Raw genomic sequence first — 21,660 nt, 5'->3', positions numbered from 1 at the left:
GTAGAATTCTGGGACCTGAATTCAAAAGTGCTAGGTGGGAGAACATATTAAAAAATTCAAAACCTTCTATAACCTTTATTATTTATGAGGTTTCAACACTTTTACAGACCAGAAAGAAGCATGTAACTGAATCAAAATTCAAGAACATACAAAATTCACCAAACTGGACACTTCCACCAAGTTAATAAAAAATGCACAGGGAAAACAGGAGGAGGCAGGAGTGGGAGGCTAGAGCTGCAGAGACAGAGGAGGCTCATGGGCCTTAGCCTCACTGAGAGCAGCCTGTGGGACCAGAGCCTGTGTCCTGAGTGCCTGTCACCAAGCTGGCTGTGAGCACAGGGAGGCTGACTCTAGCCAGGTACTACTCCCCACTTTGAATCAGGACAACACATCCTTAGATTAGTAGTAATTCTGCTTATTAAAATTCCTTTCTTCTGTAGGTAAGTTGGAAGAGATCTATCAATGCACCAGTTGCTTTGGAGCGGTGCTAGCTCAGAAGAGCTAGAAAACACAGGAAGGAGTGCAGTACAGCCACGGCCAAGCGCACCCCAAGCGCAACCCAAGAGGCATCGGCGGCGAGGCTGATTAGTGGCTGGCCGGCCTCTGCCAGGAGTCCAGCCTCTGTCAGGAGTCCAGCCACACAGTGTTCAAGGAACAAAGGCGCTGTTCTCGAACGGTGATACTTATGCTATGTGGCCCTCCAACAGAAAGCACTTAATTTGGCCCTTCTGGGAAACCCTTTTTGGAGACATGTGATCTCCAGAAGCAGTTCGAGAACCCCTACAAGCACGGCTTTGTTTGTTTGTTTGCGATGCTGGGGATTAAACCAGGCTTTGCGCTTGCTGAGCTTGTGAGGTACCCGCTTCTGACAGCTGGTTTCTGTTTTGCAGCCTGAAGGTTGTTTGGTTGTTCAGATTATGAAGCCCCATGTCCCCTCACTGCCCCACTGGCTACCTTCGTCATCGCTGGGCACCTTGAAGAGGCAGTCAGGTTACAGGTAGGCAATTATCTAAAGTCTCAAAATAGCCTACAAAACCCTTCAGGCTCCGAACCTGCCCAGGCCCTCCGGCTCGATGTACCACTTTGATCTCCGCCATCCCGGGTGAGAAGAGCACCCCCGTGTCCTCCTGCAAAGCACACAACTGCCCCAGGACCAGGCAAGCTGTTTGGGTCGCACAGACGGCTGCCCAGGTCAGCCAGGAGGGTCCACGCCAGATTCACGAGGAAGCCCACCATGCCGCTTGCCTGGTGCCCCCCGACCTGTACCCGCTCTGCCTGTCCTGAGAAAGTCCAGGCTGTGCCTCAATCTCCAGCCCCGCCCGGGGCTCCATCTTGCATACCTGCCTCTTCTCCCCGGGCGTGGAATGCTGCACCCGCCCGTCAGAGACACACTGTCAACCCGATGACCTCTTCTCTGTGATTTTGGTGACTGAGCACTGGCTTCATAAATACCCACGCCACCTCCCTTCTGAGTAGACAGGCTCCACTCCTGAGGGTTGGTGGCTTTCTGTCGCTGGCCTTTCATGTGGATAAAATACTTCTGGGTCCAATAAGAGACTGCTCGTTTCTTCCAACAGGAGACCACGAAAGAAAGGCCTCAGGAGGAGCCCGCAGCCTGGGCGGTGACTTCAGGAAGACCTGCGGAAGCCATGGCCTGTCAGCTGTACAGCAGCGGCACGCCGGCCCTCTGCGGTCTGGGTGTCGGTTCTGGCTCTCCTAGATAGCTGTGTGACCGTGGGCAAGTGAATTTCCTTTGCTGTGCCTACAAGTTCAATGAGGAAGATAAAAAGGCCCACTTCCTGGGGTTGCTGAGAGGGAACCCGAGAACAGCTCTCTACCAGGCAGAACCGCTTCCCATAACAAACAGGGAAGCGCTCTCCAGGGGTCCACTGGCCAGTCCCGCCACGGAAAAACTGGGATCCCAGGAAGGTGGCAAATGCCCAGTGAGGACACGATATGAACCAGACAGCAGGCACGTGGAAATCACTGATTTGAGAGCAGAATGTGCCCTCCTGACAGTCCCACCCCGCTGGACACTCTCCTGGGAGACCTGTCCCAGGCGGCTTGGTACAGTGGGTGACAAGGTAACTGCTCATCAGTGACATTGGTGGCCAGCTTCCTAGGATCCTTCAGAACTGTCCCTATGGTCCTGAGCACCCTGAAGCAGAGGACCCTGTCACTTGAAGGGGGGTGCAGGAGAGGGTTGTGTTTCCAGTCAGTCTACACAGTGGAAAAGTGCATTGCATTCACTTCTGCAGCTTTTATTAATTTTATCTTTTTTGTTTGTTTGTTTTCTATTGGTTAAAATGAACTGCTCCCAATGGCCTTGATGATGGCCTGCCTCTGGTGCCATGCCAGAATGGGACAATGAAAAGCCACCTAAAACAAAGTGGCTGATTCAAAGTTGTCAACATATGTAAGAAAAACGAGGAGCAGAAGGACAGGTGTTGGGGGCTGTGCCATGTGGGCTGTGCCGGGATGGTGCCTGGCAGCCAGCCGGAGGTTGCTTTGATCACATCGGCAGTGAGGAGGTTGATTAATCTAAGCACACCCAGGTGATTTGTCATTGGCCATATTCAATTAAGTCCATGCACACAACACGTGCACAGGTGTTCCCGAGTGCTCCTGCTTGGACCTGCTCGTTTTTAACCTTTGCCGTGATAGGGCAGCTGGCTCCTCGCCTGATCTCAACTGGTGTGGCCCCGCCCTCTGCCTCCTGGAGGGAATGTAAGTGGGCAGTAGGCAGAAGGCAAAAAGCAGCAGCTAGCAGAGAAAAGAAGTAGCTAGCAGAGAGAAGCAGCAGCAGAACTCTAAGAAGAAATAAATCTCTGATAAGCATAGAAGCCTGTCTTTCTCTAAAACTTTCTCTATAAGCATAAAAGCCTTTCTCTAAAAACTTCCTCTAAAAGTAAAGCCTCTCTTCCTCTCAAAGTCTCTCTTCCTCTATAAATTAGTGAATATAGGAAAAGAAATTTATTCCCAGCCCGCCTCTGATAAATACCCGGGCAATTGTTGCTGCAGGCAGTAACAAATATCCACAGGATTGTTGCCGCGGCGACAGACAGGATCATTCATTAAGGCTGATTACACACAAAGATGAATGAAAACAGCAGGCGCAGTGGCACACACCTGTAATCCCAGCAGCTCGGGAGGCTGAGGCAGGAGGATCTCAAGTTCAAAGCCAGCCTCAGCAACTTAGCAACTCAGTGAGACCCTGTCTCTAAATAAAATGCAAAATAGGGGGGCTGGGGAGATAGCTCAGTCGGTAGAGTGCTTGCCTTGCAAGCACAAGGCCTTGGGTTCGATCCCCAGCACCGCAAAAAAAAAAAAAAAAAAAAAAAAAAAAACGCAAAATAGGGCTGGGGATGTGGCTCAGTGGTAGAGGGCTCCTGGGTTCAATTGCTGGTACCCATTGGAAAAAACCCAAAAAACCCACCACATTTCCCGCGTGGGCCTGCCTGTGTGCCCAGTGACTGCGGAGGACAGAAGCTCTGCTTCCCTGGGCTCGTCCGCATTTCTGTGTGCACCTTACTCGAGTCTATCTGGAGGTCCCTCCATGCACCCACTCATCTGCTAAGCCCGGCACCGGTCAGGGTGTGAGGAACACCGGTTGGTGTGAGTTCTTCTGGTGCAGAGGTTCTTCCTCTTCCTGGTAGTGTGTCCTGCATGCACGTCAGAGGATGGAGTGAGCTGGAAGGGTAGTGACCTCTCTTTCCAAAAGGAGGTAAACTTGAAGGAATGTCAGAAACAATCATGGGAAGGAACTGAAGGAGGCACATTATTTGGTGTTTTGGGAAAAAAATCTTCCTGACTCTTCCTGAAGATTCCATCAGGAAGCATTAAATGGGGCCACTTGATGGAGCATGCACAGGCTGATGGGCAGTGTGGGGATGTGCGTGGGGATCCCAGCGGGGGTGAGGGGGTGATCATGTGGAGGGTGGCCTGGCATGGGGTGTCAGAGCCCAGCAGGGATGAGGACAGCGTGTCCTAGGAAGGGCAGCCCGACACAGGATGCAGAGGGAGGGTGTCTGGGCAGAGCTGCTGGAGGACAGTGCCGAAGCCCAGGCAGGGTGACAGGGAAGGAGGGGAAGGGTACAGGCAGGAACGCTGTAGAAAGGAGTGTCTGTACAGGAGGGTGGCCCAGGACACACAGGAAGGGGGTGGCGGCACCATGGCTGGGGAGGCGACTGAACAAACGAACATGAGACCATGGAAGCAAATTTCCTCTCTCAGAGGAAAGTGTCACGAATGCGTTTCCTGGAGTTGGGAGCACCAGGTTGCACTTGTACACCCGTGAGTACGTCTGGGCCTCTGCATTTCCTGGCTGCGTCCAGCAAGTGACCCTCCAAGAGAAGTGAGCACACCCAGCTCCCACACCTTGACTTCTAAACACCTCACTGAAAGTCGTTAGCAAGATGGCTGATCCCTGGGTGGCAGCAGGGAAGGCACCAAGTCATCCCGGAATATCCTGGTGTGCTAAAAAGTCAAGGGCCCAAAGAATGCCGGGCGGGCGTCAGCAGGCGCAGGAGCCATCTTGCGCAGGGCAAACACTGGCCCCGTCTTTATTTTGTTTTTTCACACTGGGGGTTGAACCCAGGAGCCCGTACAGGTGCTCTACCTGAGCTACTTCCTCAGCCCTTTCTGCTTGGAGACAGGGCCTCCCTAAGTTGCCCAAACTGGTCTTGAACTTGTGATCCTTTTGTCTTAGCTTCCCAAGGAGCTGGGATTACAGTAGGCTTGTGCCACTGCATCTGGCTGGGTTTTTCAATTTCTGCCAAAAACAAAACAAAACAAAAAACAAACCTTTGGGATTTTGATAGGTATTGAGCTGGATCTAAAATTTGGGGCCTAGTATCAGCCGACCTTCTGTATCTGTGGGTTCTGCATCTGCAGAATCGACCAACCATGGATTAAAAATGTAGTTCAGCCTGTGATAGTTGTGTTTATACAAAACACCTACAGATATTTTCCATGTTATTATTCCCTAAACGATACAGCAGAACACAGACCTACCTTTATAGGCATCATGAAGACTCTGAGGTGAGTTAAAGTACACGGGAGGATGGGCGCAGGCTCTGCCACTTCACATAAGGTCCTGAACGTCCACAGACTGTGGGATCCATGGGGGTCTCGGAACCCTTCCCTACAGACACTGAGGACAACTGTACTGAGTTTCCCTGTTCATGAACATGGGCCACCTTTCCATTTACTTGTCTTTTTAAACTCCTTGCATCAAGGTTTTATAGTTTCCAGTGTACGAGTGAAAAATGAGTTCTAGAACAAGTCCTGACTGTGAGCCCGCTGGATAAAGTAGGTTCTCCAGTATTTAACCTAGCCTCATCGCTGACTAAACCTATCAAATTCTTGGCCAGAAAAGCACAGTAGATTCAATCAAATACTCCTTTGTTGAAATCTTATGATGTGTCAGGCTGTTAAAAACACAGCTCACAATATCAGGAACATTCTTCCTTAGAGTCCCCCTTCAACAAATCACTTTCCTCAAATGCTTTTACTTCTGGGTAGAACACAGTGCTGGAACACCCAACAACTGATTTTAGTCAAATCAGTTCATTTGGCTAACTTGCAAGTATCACTTGTTTTTCTTATTTTTCTATTCTGCCTTAGATAAAGGGGGTAGAATCAAGCACTAGACAGAACAATTTAAATAGTGTACATGACTACACAGACCCCGAGAGAACTTGGGTCACTGTATCTGAATCATAAATTTCAGATTACATCTCCAACTTACAACATAACCTACCTCTGCTCTTTTTTTTTTTGTTAACCTTATTTTTCTATTTATTTGCATTGTCATGTGTTTTAACATTAAAAATACATTCTTCAGGAATCAAAGTCTGAATATGCACCACTTGTTATTAAATTGTTCTGTTTCTGAAGATTATCGGCATACAATGATTTTACGACATATTATTAATTCCAAACATTTATTTCACTTCATTCTTCAGTACTCTCTTGTTGTTTGCCCCCAGACTGAGATTTTACAGACTGTTTTGCAGCCCTCTGTATAAAGTACGTTCCAAGGTGGACACCTATGAAAGACACCCCAGCTACAAGAAGCCAGTTCTTTCTAATCCACTGGTGCTTCTCATTTCTTCTTTTGATATCAGGTTCTGGCTCAAAGTCGCTTCTTTCTGAAAGTCGCAAGCCTACTATTTCCCTTGGATCTGGCTCTTCGGTGGACTTGCAAGTGTCAGACTATCTGGCTCAGGAATGTTGTCCTTATTGGTATTTGGAAGACAGGGCTGCTTTTGATTCTTTGCCACCCCAAATGTATGAGTCCAATTAAAGATACAACCAGAACTTTGTAGTCTCTCCAGAAGTTCTGAAAGCTCATAGTCCTTTGGCATCAATGTACCTGCCCACCAGCCACTGTGCTTCCCAAGGCCGCCACACCGCCAGCAGGCACGGGAGGCTGAACCTCACTCCACTGCAGCCCCCCTACCTCTGCTCTTAATTGTTTCTTGGTCCCAGCACAGCAGCATTAATCACCAACAGCCAGGACACAGAATCCATCTGTTGACAAACACGCACAGGTGTCACTCTGCCCTGGGAACTCAGATGCTGAGTGTCCCTGATCAAGCAGGGATGTCTTGATACACCCCATTAAAATGAGAAAAACACTCGAATAAAAGGAGAACAGGTCAGTAGAAGTCGTTCTTTATCCAAAGAGACTGTATTCCACAACCCACGCTGCATCTCTTTACAAAGCCAGTCCTGGGCTGTTCTGGCCTAGTCTAGAGTACTGCTCTCAGTACCACTTACTGAGTCCACGCAGATACCAGACCTAAGGCACACATTATAAAAACTTACATCATATTTTGAAAACACCTCGTGCTCAAATCAGAAGCAAGTCCAATTTTCCTTCACCATAACCTGCCACCCTATTGCTAAGGAAATAAGAATGTTCCTGGTTTACTTTCTTTGGGTTAATTGTTTTCTTCTCACATGCACACTGCTTTTAAGAAACACTGATGATGGACAGCCCAAATCCAGCAAATTTGCCTTTATATGTTAACGGCACCTGTGATATTTGTGCTAGTACCATTCAGAAAGATGTAAAAGCTTGTTTCAACCACGAGTTGGCCATAAAGACAAAAATCTTTTCAAGTCAGGAAAAAAGTTATTTTTAAAATAAAGTGCTTAATTGCAATCAGGGCAGATTTTTCTAAAATCCATCAAAAGTGTTCACTCTTTTGAGTTCTGTACCCACGAGGATCACCTGCAAAAACAGGTGATTCCAAAGTCAGGCGCAATAGTGCACGCCTGTAAACCCAGCTACTCAGGAGGCTAAGGCAGGAGGATCCCAAGTTTCAGCAACTTAGTGAGACTGCCTTAAAATAATGTAAACAGGGCTGGGGATGTGGCTCAGTGGTACAGCCTTGAGCACGTGTAGGCCCTGGGTTCAATCTCCAGCACAGTCAACAAAACACAGGTGATTCCAGAAGAAAATAAAGCAGAAGCAAAACATGAACGAACCCTTTGCTTTTGCCACATTTTATATCCAACTGATAATCCCTGTATATGTATGTGTGTGTGTGTGTACACACATACACATATTTACAGTTTCATATAATACTGTTGAAATGATTATCCAAGATTCACTATGATGAGGAATTACATACCATGTGAAGTCTACTGAATTGCCACTGCTACTAGAATTTCTGCTGAGATGATTTCTGGTATGAATCTAGGTTAGATACAACCCCCAGGTTATTTTAAAAATAAAAACCATCAAGAACTCACCCCTTTGGCAAGTTAAAAACCTCCTAGGCCGTGGTTAGAAAAGGTTGAAAAAGGTTTAAATTGTGAGGCTTCTTGCCAGAATTATTACGAGTCCAAATTTATGACAAACTGGTCTAAAGACCCCCGGACACCAGGGCTCTGGAAGAGTGCCGTGCCGGTAAGCTTTGCAGCCTCCCATCTACCCTCTCTAGGTTACTTAAAATACCTAACTCAATGCAAATGCTATGTAAACAGCTGTCACACAGCACTGCCTAGGGGCTGTGACAAGGAAAAAATGCACAGCACACATTCATGGGAGCCACTTTTTTCGAATATTTTCAACCACTCTCAAGACATGAAGGGCCAGAGGTCAGACGTGTGGTTTCTCACAACAAACAGCAAGGTTTACTTATTTATAATACAAAAATTTAGAGCTCTCAAAAAGAGGGGAAAACTAGGAAAGACAGTTCAAAATTTCCAAATTGTGACGGAACCTGGGACAGGAAATAGCATTTATAAATGAAAATGACCCCCAAAGACACAAAGTTCAGGACTGGGACCCAATTGCTCCACTGCGGGGTCTGTCAATGAGCCGCAGGTTTACTTGGAGAACCTAAGAGTCTCTCCCTACCACTCCACCTCCACTGGTCAGCTGACCTTCCTACCCAGTTCCGATGGCTATTCCTGTAGGGAATACACCCCATGGAGGGCAGGTTTGTGCAACTGACCCGGTGCTCTGCACAATCAGGCCCTGCACCAGCCTGATTTCTGCCAGCCACACAGGACTGCCTTCTGCCTGGCATGTCCATACTCCCTGATGCAGCTCTCTTGCATAGTCTGTTCCCTCTGGGCCCAATTCCCTGCTTTTCCATGCTAAAATTCCCTCCCACAGTGCCTCACTGATGCCAAGTCCTCAGGAGATCTTTTATTTTACCTGGTGTGATCCTGTCTCCTTGGATACCTCGGAACACTTGCAAGGGCTTCCAAAAGTGCTAACATTCCATCTTACATCATAACTGATCATCATCTCGCCACCGGACTGTAAACCCTGGGATGCGGAAGCTGCACGATTCATGCTCTGTCCACAAAGCAGGTGGCATGGTGCCTTACACACTGTAGATGCTCGAGGGTGAACTGAGTCAAACTGGAGGGGTTCCACTCCAGGAAGAAAATCGTTTGAGTGCGCAGACAAAAAATTAAAGGGGCAATAATGTACTTTGAGAAGTCTCAGAACATGGGAAACACAGAACAGTGGCAGAATACATTATTTTTTGTGGGATTAAAACCTATGGGCTTAGCCAGGTGCAGTGGTGCACACCTGTAATCCTAGCAGCTTGGGAGGCTGAGGCAGGAGGATCTCGAGTTCAAAGCCAGCCTCAGCAAGAGTGAGATACTAAGTAACTCAATGAGACCCTGTCTCTAAATAAAATTTAAAAATAGGGATGGGGATGTGGCTCAGAGGCTGAGTACCCCTAAGTTCAGTCCCCAGTACCAAAAAAAAAAAAAAAAAAAAAAAGAAAAGAAAAGAAAAAAAAGACCTATGGGCATATTTAGCCAGTTATGGTGGTACATACCTGTAATCCCAGCAACTCAGGAGGCTGAGGCAGAGGATCATAAATTTGAGGCCAGTCTCAGCGAATGAGAGAGACCCTCTCTCAAAATAAAAACTTAAAAAATTGCTGGGGATGTGGCTCAGTGATAAAGAACCTCTGGGTTCAATCCCCAGTACAAAAAAAGTAAAAAAGACCTGAGGGCTTTTGAGGTTATGATGAGAAACTACATATCACATATAACTTCTTTCCAGGTAAATAATAAATGAACTAAAGGAGAGTACCCTTTAAAGAAACAAACTGAATCATTTTTTCCCAGACAAGTTGTCGAAAGTAAGAAAAAATGTTTAACAATGATGCTACAATGAAATTCTAAGTAGTCCTAATTGCTGTATGTAATTCGCCCCAGGAAAAAGCAGAATTACTTCTTTTGTGAGTACTCCCAGGGAATAGGAAGACAAGCTGAAAATTTTGAGCTTTTCCTTAATTGCAGTCTCCAAAAAAGAATGAATACATGAATGAGTAGATTTAATAAGACTTATTCAAAGTCCATTAAAAGCCAGTGCTTTATGCCGGACATAGTGGCATGTGCCTATTATCCTAGCAGTCTGGAGGCTGAGGCAGAAGGATCACGAGTCAAAGCCAGCCTCAGCAAAAGCGAGGTGCTAAGCAACTCAGTGAGACCTTGTCTGCAAATAAAATACAAAACAGGGCTGGGGATTGGCTCAGTGGTCAGGTGCCCTTGAGTTCAATCTCCGGTATCAAATAAATAAATAAATAAATAAATAAATAAATAAATAAATAGAAGCCAGAGCTTCTCAAAATATTTGAGGAGATGGACTGGTTTTTAAATATTTCCTATCTGTACACACCTGTACTCTTTTCAAATCCAACACAAAGGCCTTAGGTTGACAAGCTTTTTGTACTGACTTTGTCATGGGTCAATAAAACCTGCTTCCCCTAAACCCACATTCTACAGGTTAGAAACTCAGGGTAGGCAGATGGGCGCCTACCTTCTGCTCTGGGACTTCGAACACTGCTTCGTGGACACTGCAAGCAAAGAGTGAGGTAGGCAGATCGCTTAAATCCATCATCTCTTCCAAATCATCTTCATTTTCACCAAAAACCATCTCTTCTTCCTCTTCTTGGTCACTGCTACACAGATCTGATTGGCTGTCATTCCAAGATTTCATAGTGTCCCTTAGCATCATCCTCTAAAAGCAGGTCTTTTCTGTTTTTCAAGTTCCAGGATCTCTGCGGAGAACCTACAGGTAAAAGGAAAAAAAGAAAACACAGAGGTAAAACTCTGAACGCCACTTCATGCCACAATCACTCAGTCTCAAGACAGCTGTCCATCAAGGGGAGTGACTCTCTCCAGGAAAGCTCAAGCAGCTTTCAAACCAAGGCCTCTCTGGCCTCACAGGTGAATTCCACACCCCCTAATTCAGTGGCTTAGCACGACTTACAGGACAGATGAAGAGAGCAAGCGCCTTCTAGTGACACTGGGAAAGGACACGGGACCAAGGTCCTGCGGACTCGTTCGCTGGCTGGCAAGCAGCAGGAAGGAAGTCTGTGAGCCAGAGCGGCTGGCACATATTTGTTTTGCGTTTTAGCTCTAAAACATTGAAACTGGCACAGCAGAATCAAACCCACGCAGAGCCGCCTGCCATCTGCGCCCTGGAGCGTGGTCTGCGGAGCGTTCTTGGCCAGGGTAGTATTTTTTGACGACTTCTCTCTAAGCATTGCTACTCAGAACCGAGAGCTCTCTATATCCTAGAAATGTTTACAGGAGCCAAGCCCCACACAAACGACCATCCAAAAGATGTCCTTTCCTGAACTTTTACACACCACGAATTTAAGTGAGACCTGGAGCCGAGAGTGTCCCTCTGCAGTCAGGCTGCTCACCACCGCCAGGCCGAGTCCCGCCGCCAGCCCACGTTCCAAGGGCAGTTTGAGAATGAGCATATCAGGCACAGGAACACTCAGGGATCCTGAGTATTGCTACCGTCGGTACCCAATTCGAGATTTTTCTGCTTTATTTGAAAGAACACAAGACCACTGCACAATGATAATTATAGGATAAAGTAGTTTTTTTCCCATTTCTCTATGATATCAATCAAGACTAATTCTAAAAAGTATGTAGCTCAGTGGCAGAGGGCTTGCCTCACATGTGCTGGATTCTCAGCACCACAAATAAATGAACAAAATAAAGGTCTATCGACAGCTAAAAAATATTTAAAACGAAGTAAAGTCTTCACTCGTTCTCATAAACATTCTGAGTGCCTGCAGCCTGGTACCAGGGGACACTAGATGAACGGGACATGGTTCCTACCCTAACCCGCCCCCCCCAAGCAAGCATTTCCCCTCCTCAGTGCCAGTCATCCTCGGGGCTCCTCCTAAAGCACCCCACTCCTACCTGGCTGCTACACTCTCAGCTCCTCCACCTCCAGTTGCTCCTCGGCAGACAGGGCGCTGGAGATCCCCACCACCGGATTCTCCCTTCCCCCTCCCACCTGGCTCCCCTTCGCCTTTCCCACCAGCTTCCTGGGAAGAGTCATCCACATTTGCTTTCCTCACCTCCTCACCACCTGCCACTCCCCAATCCAGTAGGCTGGGCTCCTGCCACTCTCTCTCAGCTCCAGCTGTCCTCATTATGGTCAGCAACAGGTTCCAGGAGTTGGACTCGGATTCCAGGTCTAAGCCTGCGCCTGCCCGCCCGCCCTTGCTGCCCACCCGCTCAAAGTCACACCTGTCCCTGACTCCTCCTCACCAGCCGGTTCGCAATGGCTCCTTCTCCGCCCCCTTTACACCTGAGCCTGCAGGAGGCTTCCACCCCTTCTCTCCTCCTCCTCCCGGTCTTCCAGGGGGTCAGATTCGTGCTGGAACCTTTACCCCCAGCGGTTTTCAACTCAGTTCTGGGTCTCCACATGTGGGTGCCCCAACACTGCCTCTCATTTTACACGATTCTCAAGCCATGAGGGATGGCACCAAGGCTGTGGGAGAAGCGAGAGCTGAATCTTGTTCCCCCACCAAGACAGGGGGGTGAACAGTTTAGAAAGAGGAGGTTCGGAGCTGGTCCGTGGTCCTTCTTGACTCTGTCCGGGGTCCTTCTTGACTGTGTCCCGGCCTCAGCCCCTTTCTCCTGAGGTCTCCACTTGCAGGTCTGACTTTCTGCTGCACCTGTCTGGGAGGCTGGCAGGTCCTACGACTGTTTTGCACCGATTCCTTTAATCAGATCAGTGTGCCAGAGCTCTCCAGCCTGAGGGGGCCAAAGGAGAGGTGGCGCGGGTGGAAAACGCTATCATACTGAGGCTTCCTTATCATCTTAAGGACCAGGATGTCAACTGAGTCAGCCACTTCTCTGTTCCACGTTATGGTTATTTATTTTCAACGCACTCCTGCTGGCCACACTGCCAGTGCCCCTGAATGCCAGCCCTGGATCGTTTCCAGCCCCCAGCTGCTTAACAAGCTCTCCTGAACAGAAGCAGAGCGCGCCACGATGACCCACTGGCACGTCAGCGTGGACAAAGGGGAGTTTAATTCTGCATGGGATTAGAGAGCAGCCTCCAAGGAGGCTGCGCTGAGAAGTCCGGGATGAACAGAGTTTCAGCAGGAAAAGAATGAGGTGTGCTCGGGGTCGAGCCAACAGTGCGTGAGCGCAGACAGGGACACAAAAAGATGAGCGCGCTCACAGGTCACACGCTGTGAAGCCGGTGCGGTGCAGGGACCGAGCGGGTGGCAGAGACAAAGCCAGACAGGCAGGTGTGGGCCAGGCTGCCACGCCAGTGGAGCTACAGAGCTTGACCTGAAACCAGTCAATCAGCACAAGAGGGAGGGGACAAAAACCGACCCAATTTAACTTCTAGTATCAGGGGCTCTCAGTGGCACTGTTAACATCTGCTCCCTCCCAGCCATTAAAAAGAGGCAAGGAAAAGGCTGTGCCCAGATTTTTAAGAGGTTGAGATGTTGGGGGGCTCTGGATGGAAAGCTTTTGAGAAGGCGAGCTTATCTTTTTCTGTGTGTGTGGTGGCGGGTGAGGCACCCACTGGGCCACAGCCCGGCCCCCAGCCTATTTTTGATAAGACATTTTTGTTTGTTTCATGTTCCCTCCTCCAACCCTAAAAAGAAGAAGCAGAGCACAGGAAACAATCCTTCACCTAACTTAAAAAAAAAAAAAATCTTAGAATGATGTATCTTCATTTCCTGTTTTCTACCTTCAATTTTGAGTAACTTTTTCTTTTGATGAAACTTCAAACAGAAGTTATAAGAATCGTCCAAGGAACTCCTGAATAGCCTTTACCCAGAGTTACTAGTTTTGCCCATTTGTGTCATCATTCTTTGTCTCTATTTAAAAAAAAAAAAAGATTTTTCATGTATTTTGGTCATGTCAGGTATTAGAGATTGAACCCAGGATGCTATACCACTGAGCTACATCCCCAGTCCTTTTAATTAAAAAAAAAAAAAAAAAATTGGGGGGGGGGGCTGGGACACTCAACCACTGAACCACATCCCCAGCCCTATTTTGTATATTATTTAGAAACAGGGTCTCACTGAGTTGCTTAGGGCCTCACTTAGTTGATGAGGTTGGCTTTGAACTCTCGATCCTCCTGCCTCAGCCTCCCAATCCTCTGGGATTACACACATGTGACATCACACCCAGCCTTTTACTTTTCTCTATTTTTACACACATGCTCTGAACCATTAAAAGTAAGATCAAGTATATACCCTATTACTCCCAAATGACTTCAGTGTGTACGAACAAGATCATTCTCTTGCATAACCCAAAGTATTGAAAACATTGATATAAAACTATCTAATTCACAATCTATATTCAAATTTTCTCAGTTATCCCAATAATGTCCCTTTCAAAGTTTTAGATTACTATTATTCGCACTTATACCAAAATATTTCAATAATCTTTATAGTACTGCTACATTTTATTCACTCACACATTTTTACACACTTAGAAAGGATGGACAGCTAAAATGCCACAGTAACTACAGACAAGTCTGAGCCGTCCGTAGGTAACCCCAGAAGAGTTGGGCTCCAACTCAGCCTTCCTAGGTTTGAATTCTGGCTCCTTCAATACTCTATGTTGGATAAACTGTTTTGCCTATTCCTTCAACTATGAATGGAGATAATAATCCTCACCCAGCAAGAATATTAGGAGAATTAAGTGAGAGAATACATGCTAATATCCAGAATAATAGTTTGCATATAGTTTGGGCTCAATAATGAATTATTTTAACATAAGCATGATCCGTTAGTGCACTGTTGGGTTGAAAGGGCCCCAAAGGTATCAGAACCATTGGTGGAACTGATATTCAAATCATAAAATGAACAACAACAACAAAAACAAAAAACAAGGAAAATGCATACCTCCAAATGATCTAATTCCAAACACCAAAGGAAAAAAAAAAAAAAAAAAAAAAGGATAACAAAAATAAAACAATTTGTATCCCCAAGAAAAGTACTACAGACTAATAAACAAAGACAGCTCCCGAACTACCAGTGGAGATAGTAATCTGGGTCCATCATGAAAACATGTGAAGATTAAAAACAAAGCTGGCTGGGAAAAGGCCACGGTGCCATTTTATGGGCCTTACAGAATTTTATGTCACCATGCATATGGCATATGTTAGAGACTTTATCATTCAGATGTCGGTTCTCTTGCTAAAGACAAACCAGGAGGGTTTCTTCAACATTGTCAACCATTGCATAATTTTCTCACATCAGAAAATCATATGTGAAAAGGAGAGTAATATGTTGGAAGGTCATGTAGGGTAACTCAGCTGTTACTTAAAAGGTAAACTCTGTTTCACTAGGGCAAAGAAAACAACTGTAGAAGCCCATTGGTTCTTTGAGGCTATTCCCGGAGTCCTTACTGACTCTGCCTGACTCTATTATAAGACTGGGTTCTCCCTCGGTTCACTAACCCAGGGAAATCTTGACCCGCTTGGCAGAAAGGCTGAGCCCACATCCTCCCGCTTCTGCAAGCAAAGGTCTGAGCTAATCAGGGTTCAGCATCATCTCCTGCGCAACTGTAGCTGGGGCTGGCTTCTGGCAAACTGCTTCTTCATGGAAACATCAAATGAGTGGAAAAACTCCAAGGAGCAGGACCATCTGCTCCACTAGGACAGGCCTTGTGACAAAAGCAATCCATCAAGGCAAAATGTCACACACACAGAGTTGATCTTGCATTTTCTGCTCTGATAAGAAAAAGGTAAATTCCCCTCTAGGCTTTTTAACAAATAATTTTTCAAAACTAACATGATTTCAATTTGGGAAACATTTTAATGCCTTAGCCAGATGTACTTCCTAATGTTTTTGGTATGTTTAAAATACTACAAATACTGGAAGCAAATGTGTACCTCATTTGAATTTATAATTTAGAGTAAAATTTTAAAAGGCCACTCAGGACTGACAATGTGGAGGTTCTGAATGTCTATTTTGAAGTCTCTACCTTCTGTTTTGTTCTCATTTACCGCTTACAAGTAAAATGTTACTATTTTTAGTAGCTGTAATAAAAAAATTGGTGCAATAATTAAGTAGGTGAAATTATGGGCTGGGGATGTAACATGCATTAGAGTACTTTCCTACCATATGCAAGGTTCCATCCCCAGCACTGCAAAAGGGGAAAAAAAGGTGAAAATTAGATTTTTATATTTTTGTGTGTGTTCACAACCTATGCTGTTTTTGCTGCTAATCTAAAATTGGTCCTGTTACAATTGAGGTTCCTGCTGCACCAGAAACAGTAGTATCTGTTGGCATGAGAGAGAAAACAGAAATAAACAACAAAAATAAACTGTCAAGAATATAAGAAAATAACAGGCTTTAAAGAATAATTGAAGAAGAGCTGGGGAGATAGCTCAGCTGGTAGAGTGCTTGCCTTGCAAGCACAAGGCCCTGAGTTCTATCCCCAGTACCACCAAAAAAAAAAAAAAAAAAAAAAAAAAAAAGAATAATTGAAATACAGCCATGAAAGCCTCATGCTATTTGTTTAATGTATATAATCTACTTCTACTTAATATAATCTCTTCCTTCTGGGCAAAGTGGAGATCCCTGTCTGGCCTCTACCTTCCATGGGATCTGGGGTAGGGGCCCTAAGAAACAAAAGCCACTGACCCTTAGGGCTTCCACTATGTCACAGGCTTCACTCAGACAGATTTCTAAGTCACATTATTCTTCACAATGGTTTGCTTTTTCTTAGACCAACAACCCCTATAACATCATACAGAATTGGTTCTCATTTGTTACCCTAACGTTCACGTTTTAAAGCTTTACAAATGGTACATTTCAACAGCAGGAGAAATCCTATTTAACATAAATAGGCACGGAAATCTCTATCCAAGGAAACCTCTGGCAGTGAGGTGAAAGGTAAAGCTGTTGATACGGGTAATGGTACTGAGTTTCTCAGCTTTTCTGTCTTCCTGCATCCAAAGTCCATTTCTAGAATAACCTACATAAAATGTCCACTGAAAGAATGAATTTGTGCAATGCATAAACATCTAGATCCCGAGTCTTCATACTATATTTTTGCAGTTCAATATACCGAACCAGAGCTAATGAGATAGTCTTAAGAGATTTTAAGTCCCATGTAACCCCGGGTACAGATAAATCACTTGATTCTCTTGCCTAATAGTACATCAGAGACTTCTATTAAATGTAGACTTCCATGAAAAGTTCAATGTGTTGTACTGGGTAGTTTTCAATAAGGAAAATCGAGTCTTTTTGGTTTTGAGCCCCATACCAAAACATCATTTTAATCCTAGTGTGCATCTGAAAAACGGATGTGAACTGCTCCCTATGCTAGAATCCTAATCTCTAAAGGAGATGATCAGATTTTGCACGGAAGCTGGGACGAAGCGACCTGGGAAGAGGCCACTGATTGCTCTACCTGTGCAGGCAGCAGACAGGCGCAGGTAACAAGTTGCAAGAAGTCACGGAATAAATGTGGCGGTTATCCATGCACCACGGGGAAGGGGCCTTGGAGGACGACAGGGGCTTCCACCTCCTGGCCCGGGTTTACTAACTGCACCTTCCTGCCTTCCGGGGAAGAGCGGGCCTGTCAGCTTTTGGAAAAGTCAGTTTGTGGGAGAGAATTGCCGGTGGAGGAGAGAAAGCGCGGTGGTGGTGGGGGGTGGTCCTGGATGCACCCGACCCCACCCCGCACAGACAGCCAGGGAAGAGCCGAGCGCGGGCGGCTGGACAGGGGCACTCGCCGCGGCGCCTGGGGGCCCAGCTTGCCGGGGCCCACCCCTCCCGGGCGCCTGCGACGGCCCCCGCCCCGGCTGCACACCTGCTGGGAGAGGCCGGGCGCCCGCCCCGCGGGGAGGGGACTCACCTGCGCGCTCGCCGCGGCGGGAAGGAGGGCCCAGGCCGGGGCTGCGGGGAGCGGGGCGCGGCGACCAGCGCGGCCGGGGGCGCACAGACGCCGCGCCGGGGCGGAGGGCAGAGCCGGAGCCGCCGCCGCCACGCCCTCGACGCGGGGAAGCGGCCGCCTCGGCGGGGACGCGGGCGGCGCCTGGGGCCGAGCGCGGCTGCCCGCGCTGCGCGCGCTCCCGGGCCGCGCCCCCTCCTCCCCCCGGCGGGCGGGGGCCCTCCCTGCGCGCTCCCGCCCGCCGCGCCCGCCGCCCGCGCCGCTCCGGCCGCCCGTTCCCCGCTGCTCCGAGGTGGGGGCTTTAGGTACCCCCGAAAACGGGACCTTGGGCGGCCTTACCGTTTCCCACCGTGGCCAGAAATAGTCTCTCTCTTTTCCTGCCAGCCCCATATGGCAGTCCCCAGCGCAGTGAGTGGGAATGTCACTAACTCAGGGCCAGTTACTACGTACGCGGCGCACACGCTCGGCCAGCTTCACCTCGCTTAACCTCTCAGCCACCAGCGAGCCGGATATTATTGTCCCCGCCTTACAGACGAGGAGGGGCTTCCCGGTCCTAATTCCCGAGGAGCGGCGACTAGCAGGGGGCCGAGGGGTGGATGGCACCAGGTGTGTGACGAGGTCCCCGGGCTCCACCCTGGCGCGCGGCGCCCCCTCGCCTTGCTCCTCGCGCTCCGCCCTCTCCCTTCCCCCTCCTTTCCTTGCCCTCCCTCCTCTTGCTGCTCTTCGCCCTACGCCTTATTACTGCGTTAATAATATTTACATTTTTAATGCTCTCTTTTTGTTTACAAAGCCTTTTCACGCACAGTCTGCTTGTCCCCGAAGCCCTAGGAGACAGTGGGTCCTGACGATGCCTGTTTTGCAGTTGAGAGAAGCAGCGGCCTATGTTGTGCAGGGCCTTGTCCAGTCCAGGTGGCAGGACTGAGGCTACACTGGCAGGTATTATTGTCACACTTTTGACGAAGCGCCAAAGCCCAGGCTGGAGGGGAGCTGCGTCTCTTCCTGAGAAGGCAATGGGGATCCTGAGCAGGAAAGGAAACTTGTCTCAGCTCAAGTCTTCAAAGATATGCAGTTAGAAAAAAATCAGCTCTGATCACTCCCTCATGTCCCCTTCAGAGGCCACATAAAGCAAAATGAAATTCAAGGGCAAGGAAGCAGTGTTGTCACCCAGCACTGGCGTCACAGGGCAGAAAGGTGAAGCCAAGTGTGTAACATGGTCTAATTACTGTTAGAATTAAATCAGGAAAAGGGTTGGTTTAGGACCCTGATCTTTCTTAGGATTGCTCCCCAGCACAGCCACAGCTGTGCCCCACAGATCACCCATTTGCTCTCAGTCTCTGACCTGGGGCTCCCGCTCCATCTTGACTGAGTTCTTCACGTTCACTTACTGACGGGTGTTTACCGAGAGCCACTTATTTTGTCAAGGTCGTACTGAGAACTGCAGTCATTTTTCTTTCTCCAAATTTTTCTTAAACAGCAGCTTCTGCAAAGATTGAGTTTTTAAGTCCAATGTTTTTGCACACTGGGGGTTTTGTATCCCTGCTTAAGATCCATGATTCACAGAAGTGGTTTTGAGAGATCCTAAGTCAAAAGACCAGATGGGCCTTGTTTAACTCAGTCTCCCCATGCTACCGACCAGAGTCCTCGGACTGCATCCCGCTGGTCTAATTTGGGTTACTGGCACATCACAAACCCGCCCTCTGGAGAAAGGGTGTGGAACATTTCCACAGCCCAGGCCTGGGTCATATGCTCAGTCTCATGGACTGAGAACTGGGGAGAGGTGGCTTCCTGGGCTAGGGATTTTGTCAGTCACTCCAGGTCTGCTCCCTGCCCCACCCTGATGCATGCCTCAAGAGGCCAACCTGCCTGCCCTGCTTCCATAGGTCCTTTATCCTTTGGCTTATTGTTGAATTTGTCCGATAGAAGATGCTTGTGGAGATCAGGGGCTGGAGGAAGGAAGGGCATCCATGGCCTCTTCCCTTCTGGGTGGCTGCACATGTGCACTGAATGAAGCTTTTGCCAGGTGACCTTCTTCATTCAGGTGCTCTCTCCTGGCTCTGGTGAACCCAGTGGCTCCCCTGTGGCCACCCTCAGGGCGTCACACCATCCCTCCTGCCTGTTTCCCTCTACCCTGTTCAAACGTGTGTCTAGAACAGTCACTGAGCCTTCCCTGCACCAGCAATCTGCTGGAACGATGGTCACATTGACCAAAGGACATCCAGTTTCTGTTACCAAGGGAAAGGGAAGTGAATGAGGAGTCAGCACCAGCAACAAGATCACAGTACTGGTTGGGAAGAGGAAAGACAATGATGCAGACCAGAGACCACCGTGACCTGGACAAAGGGCCTTTAGGAAGAAATGGTGACAAAGAGTAAGGATTCTGGCTGTATTTCAAAAGCAAAGTTCATGCAATTTACAGACAAGTTATATGTACATGACAAGCAACAGAGAGGAGTCAAGGACAGAAGGGGTGGAGTGTAGGCCTGAACTCCCTCGGCTGGGGCCTTGAGAAAGAGGCCTAGTGGCTGGTTGAACGTGTCGGCTTACATGAGATGACCCAGGGAAGAAGCAGAACAGAACACAAAACAGTTAGAGGAAAAATCCAGAACAACACTGAGGTGGGCCAAGGAAGAGTTGCCATCTTGTATTAGTCAACTAGGTTGTGAGCAACTCGAGAACTGGAGGAGAATGGAATCTTCCACACTCTTCTTCTTTCCGGTCGTGGATAGCCAGGTGACCAGCACACAGCGTGTAACAAATGCTCGTTATGAATGAACTGGACACCGGCCCCTCCCTCCTCGCATCAGCGAGAGGCTTGACCTACAGGAAAGGGGAGCGTGAAAGTGATCCGGCCTGGCTCCAGCCACTGAAACCCCTGCCGAGGCTGATAAGCTTCGCAGTCCTGGAAAACTCGAGAAGCACATCCTGTGTAGCACAGCTCTTGTCTTTCGGGAAAATTTCCAGACAGGAGATTTCATTTCAGATTTCCTTATCCTTACTTGAGTGGGTTTAACAGTCACTACTATAAAACATCTTTATTAGATGGGTGTTAGGCTGTGCTCGGGAGTAACGCAAGTGACAGAAGGGGTCCCTTTCAACCTGAAATGCTGTGCGGTGGGATGCAAAGGATGCAGCCATTTTGGAAACTGCTTGCCGGTTCATAAGGCTAAATGTACACCTCATCCATGCCCCCGAAGTTCCACTCCTAGATATATACTCAAAAGAACTGTAGGTGAATTTCCAGAGAAAGAGAGAGAGAGAGAGATGCTCAACATCTTCATCTATAATATCACCAGACTGGAAATATCCGAAATATCCATCAACAGAAGAATAATGAATTATGGCATATTCAAATAATGGAATAGTAACATGATAGAAATAAAGAAGTCGGACAGACAGTATTACCCTATGTACATGTATGATTATATGAATGGTGTAAATCTACAATGTGCACAACCACAGAAATGAAAATTTGTACCCCATTTGTGTACAAGAAATCAAAATGCAGTCTGTAAAAATAAAAAAAATCTAAGGAAAAGAAATAATGTCAAACTACTGATACATATGATAATATAGATAAATCTAAAAAAAATTATTGAGCAAAAGAATTATCTGTATACCAAAGAGTATAGATATCTGATTCCGTTTACGCGGAGTTCCAGAAGAGGCCAAACTACTTGATGATAAGTATTGGAACTGTAGTTGCTTCTGAGGAGTGGGGATCGATTGGACAGGGCCCAGAGGGACACTCAGGGCTCCTGGAAATGTTCTTTTTCTGCCAATGAATACATTCCACACATTTTCATTGAATGTCTCCTATTTGGCAGCCGCAGGTCTAGGCATCGGGAACATGAGTGAGTAGAACAGATCATGTTGCTGCGTTTATAAGATCTGTCTTCTTTTTTTTAACCTCAGTTCTTCTCATTGACTAATCATATCAGTGCATTTCAAATTCTTTGCGTATTTGTTTGTGATACCGGGATGGAACCC

At 47.5% G+C, this 21,660-nt stretch overlaps 1 protein-coding gene and 1 pseudogene across 4 annotated transcripts in view; both read right to left on the bottom strand.

The window, feature by feature from the left end:
• Window positions 1-18,297, bottom strand: part of RCAN3 (RCAN family member 3) — a 33,092-nt gene extending 14,795 nt beyond the window's left edge. Inside the window, exons 1-2 of one of the 3 annotated variants that reach the window (XM_079130711.1) lie at window positions 18,013-18,297; window positions 10,307-10,558 (exon numbers count right to left, since the gene is read on the bottom strand). In XM_079130711.1, the coding sequence (XP_078986837.1) occupies window positions 10,307-10,504 (198 nt within the window). In that variant the 5' untranslated portion in view covers window positions 10,505-10,558; window positions 18,013-18,297. Of the gene's footprint in view, window positions 1-10,306; window positions 10,559-17,637; window positions 17,841-18,012 lie in introns of those variants that run through there. The other 2 variants (XM_079130709.1, XM_079130710.1) reach the window with 2 other exon arrangements.
• On the bottom strand, window positions 5,927-7,899 carry LOC306669649 (annotated as a pseudogene). The gene has a single exon. The product of its transcript is annotated as an uncharacterized misc_RNA (transcript).
• Window positions 18,298-21,660: the final 3,363 nt, after the last annotated feature.

Source organism: Sciurus vulgaris (assembly GCF_902686455.1).
Source record: "Sciurus vulgaris genome assembly, chromosome: 1".
Taxonomy (NCBI): Eukaryota; Metazoa; Chordata; class Mammalia; order Rodentia; family Sciuridae; genus Sciurus; species Sciurus vulgaris.
This window is presented reverse-complemented; position numbering and strand designations above follow the sequence as displayed.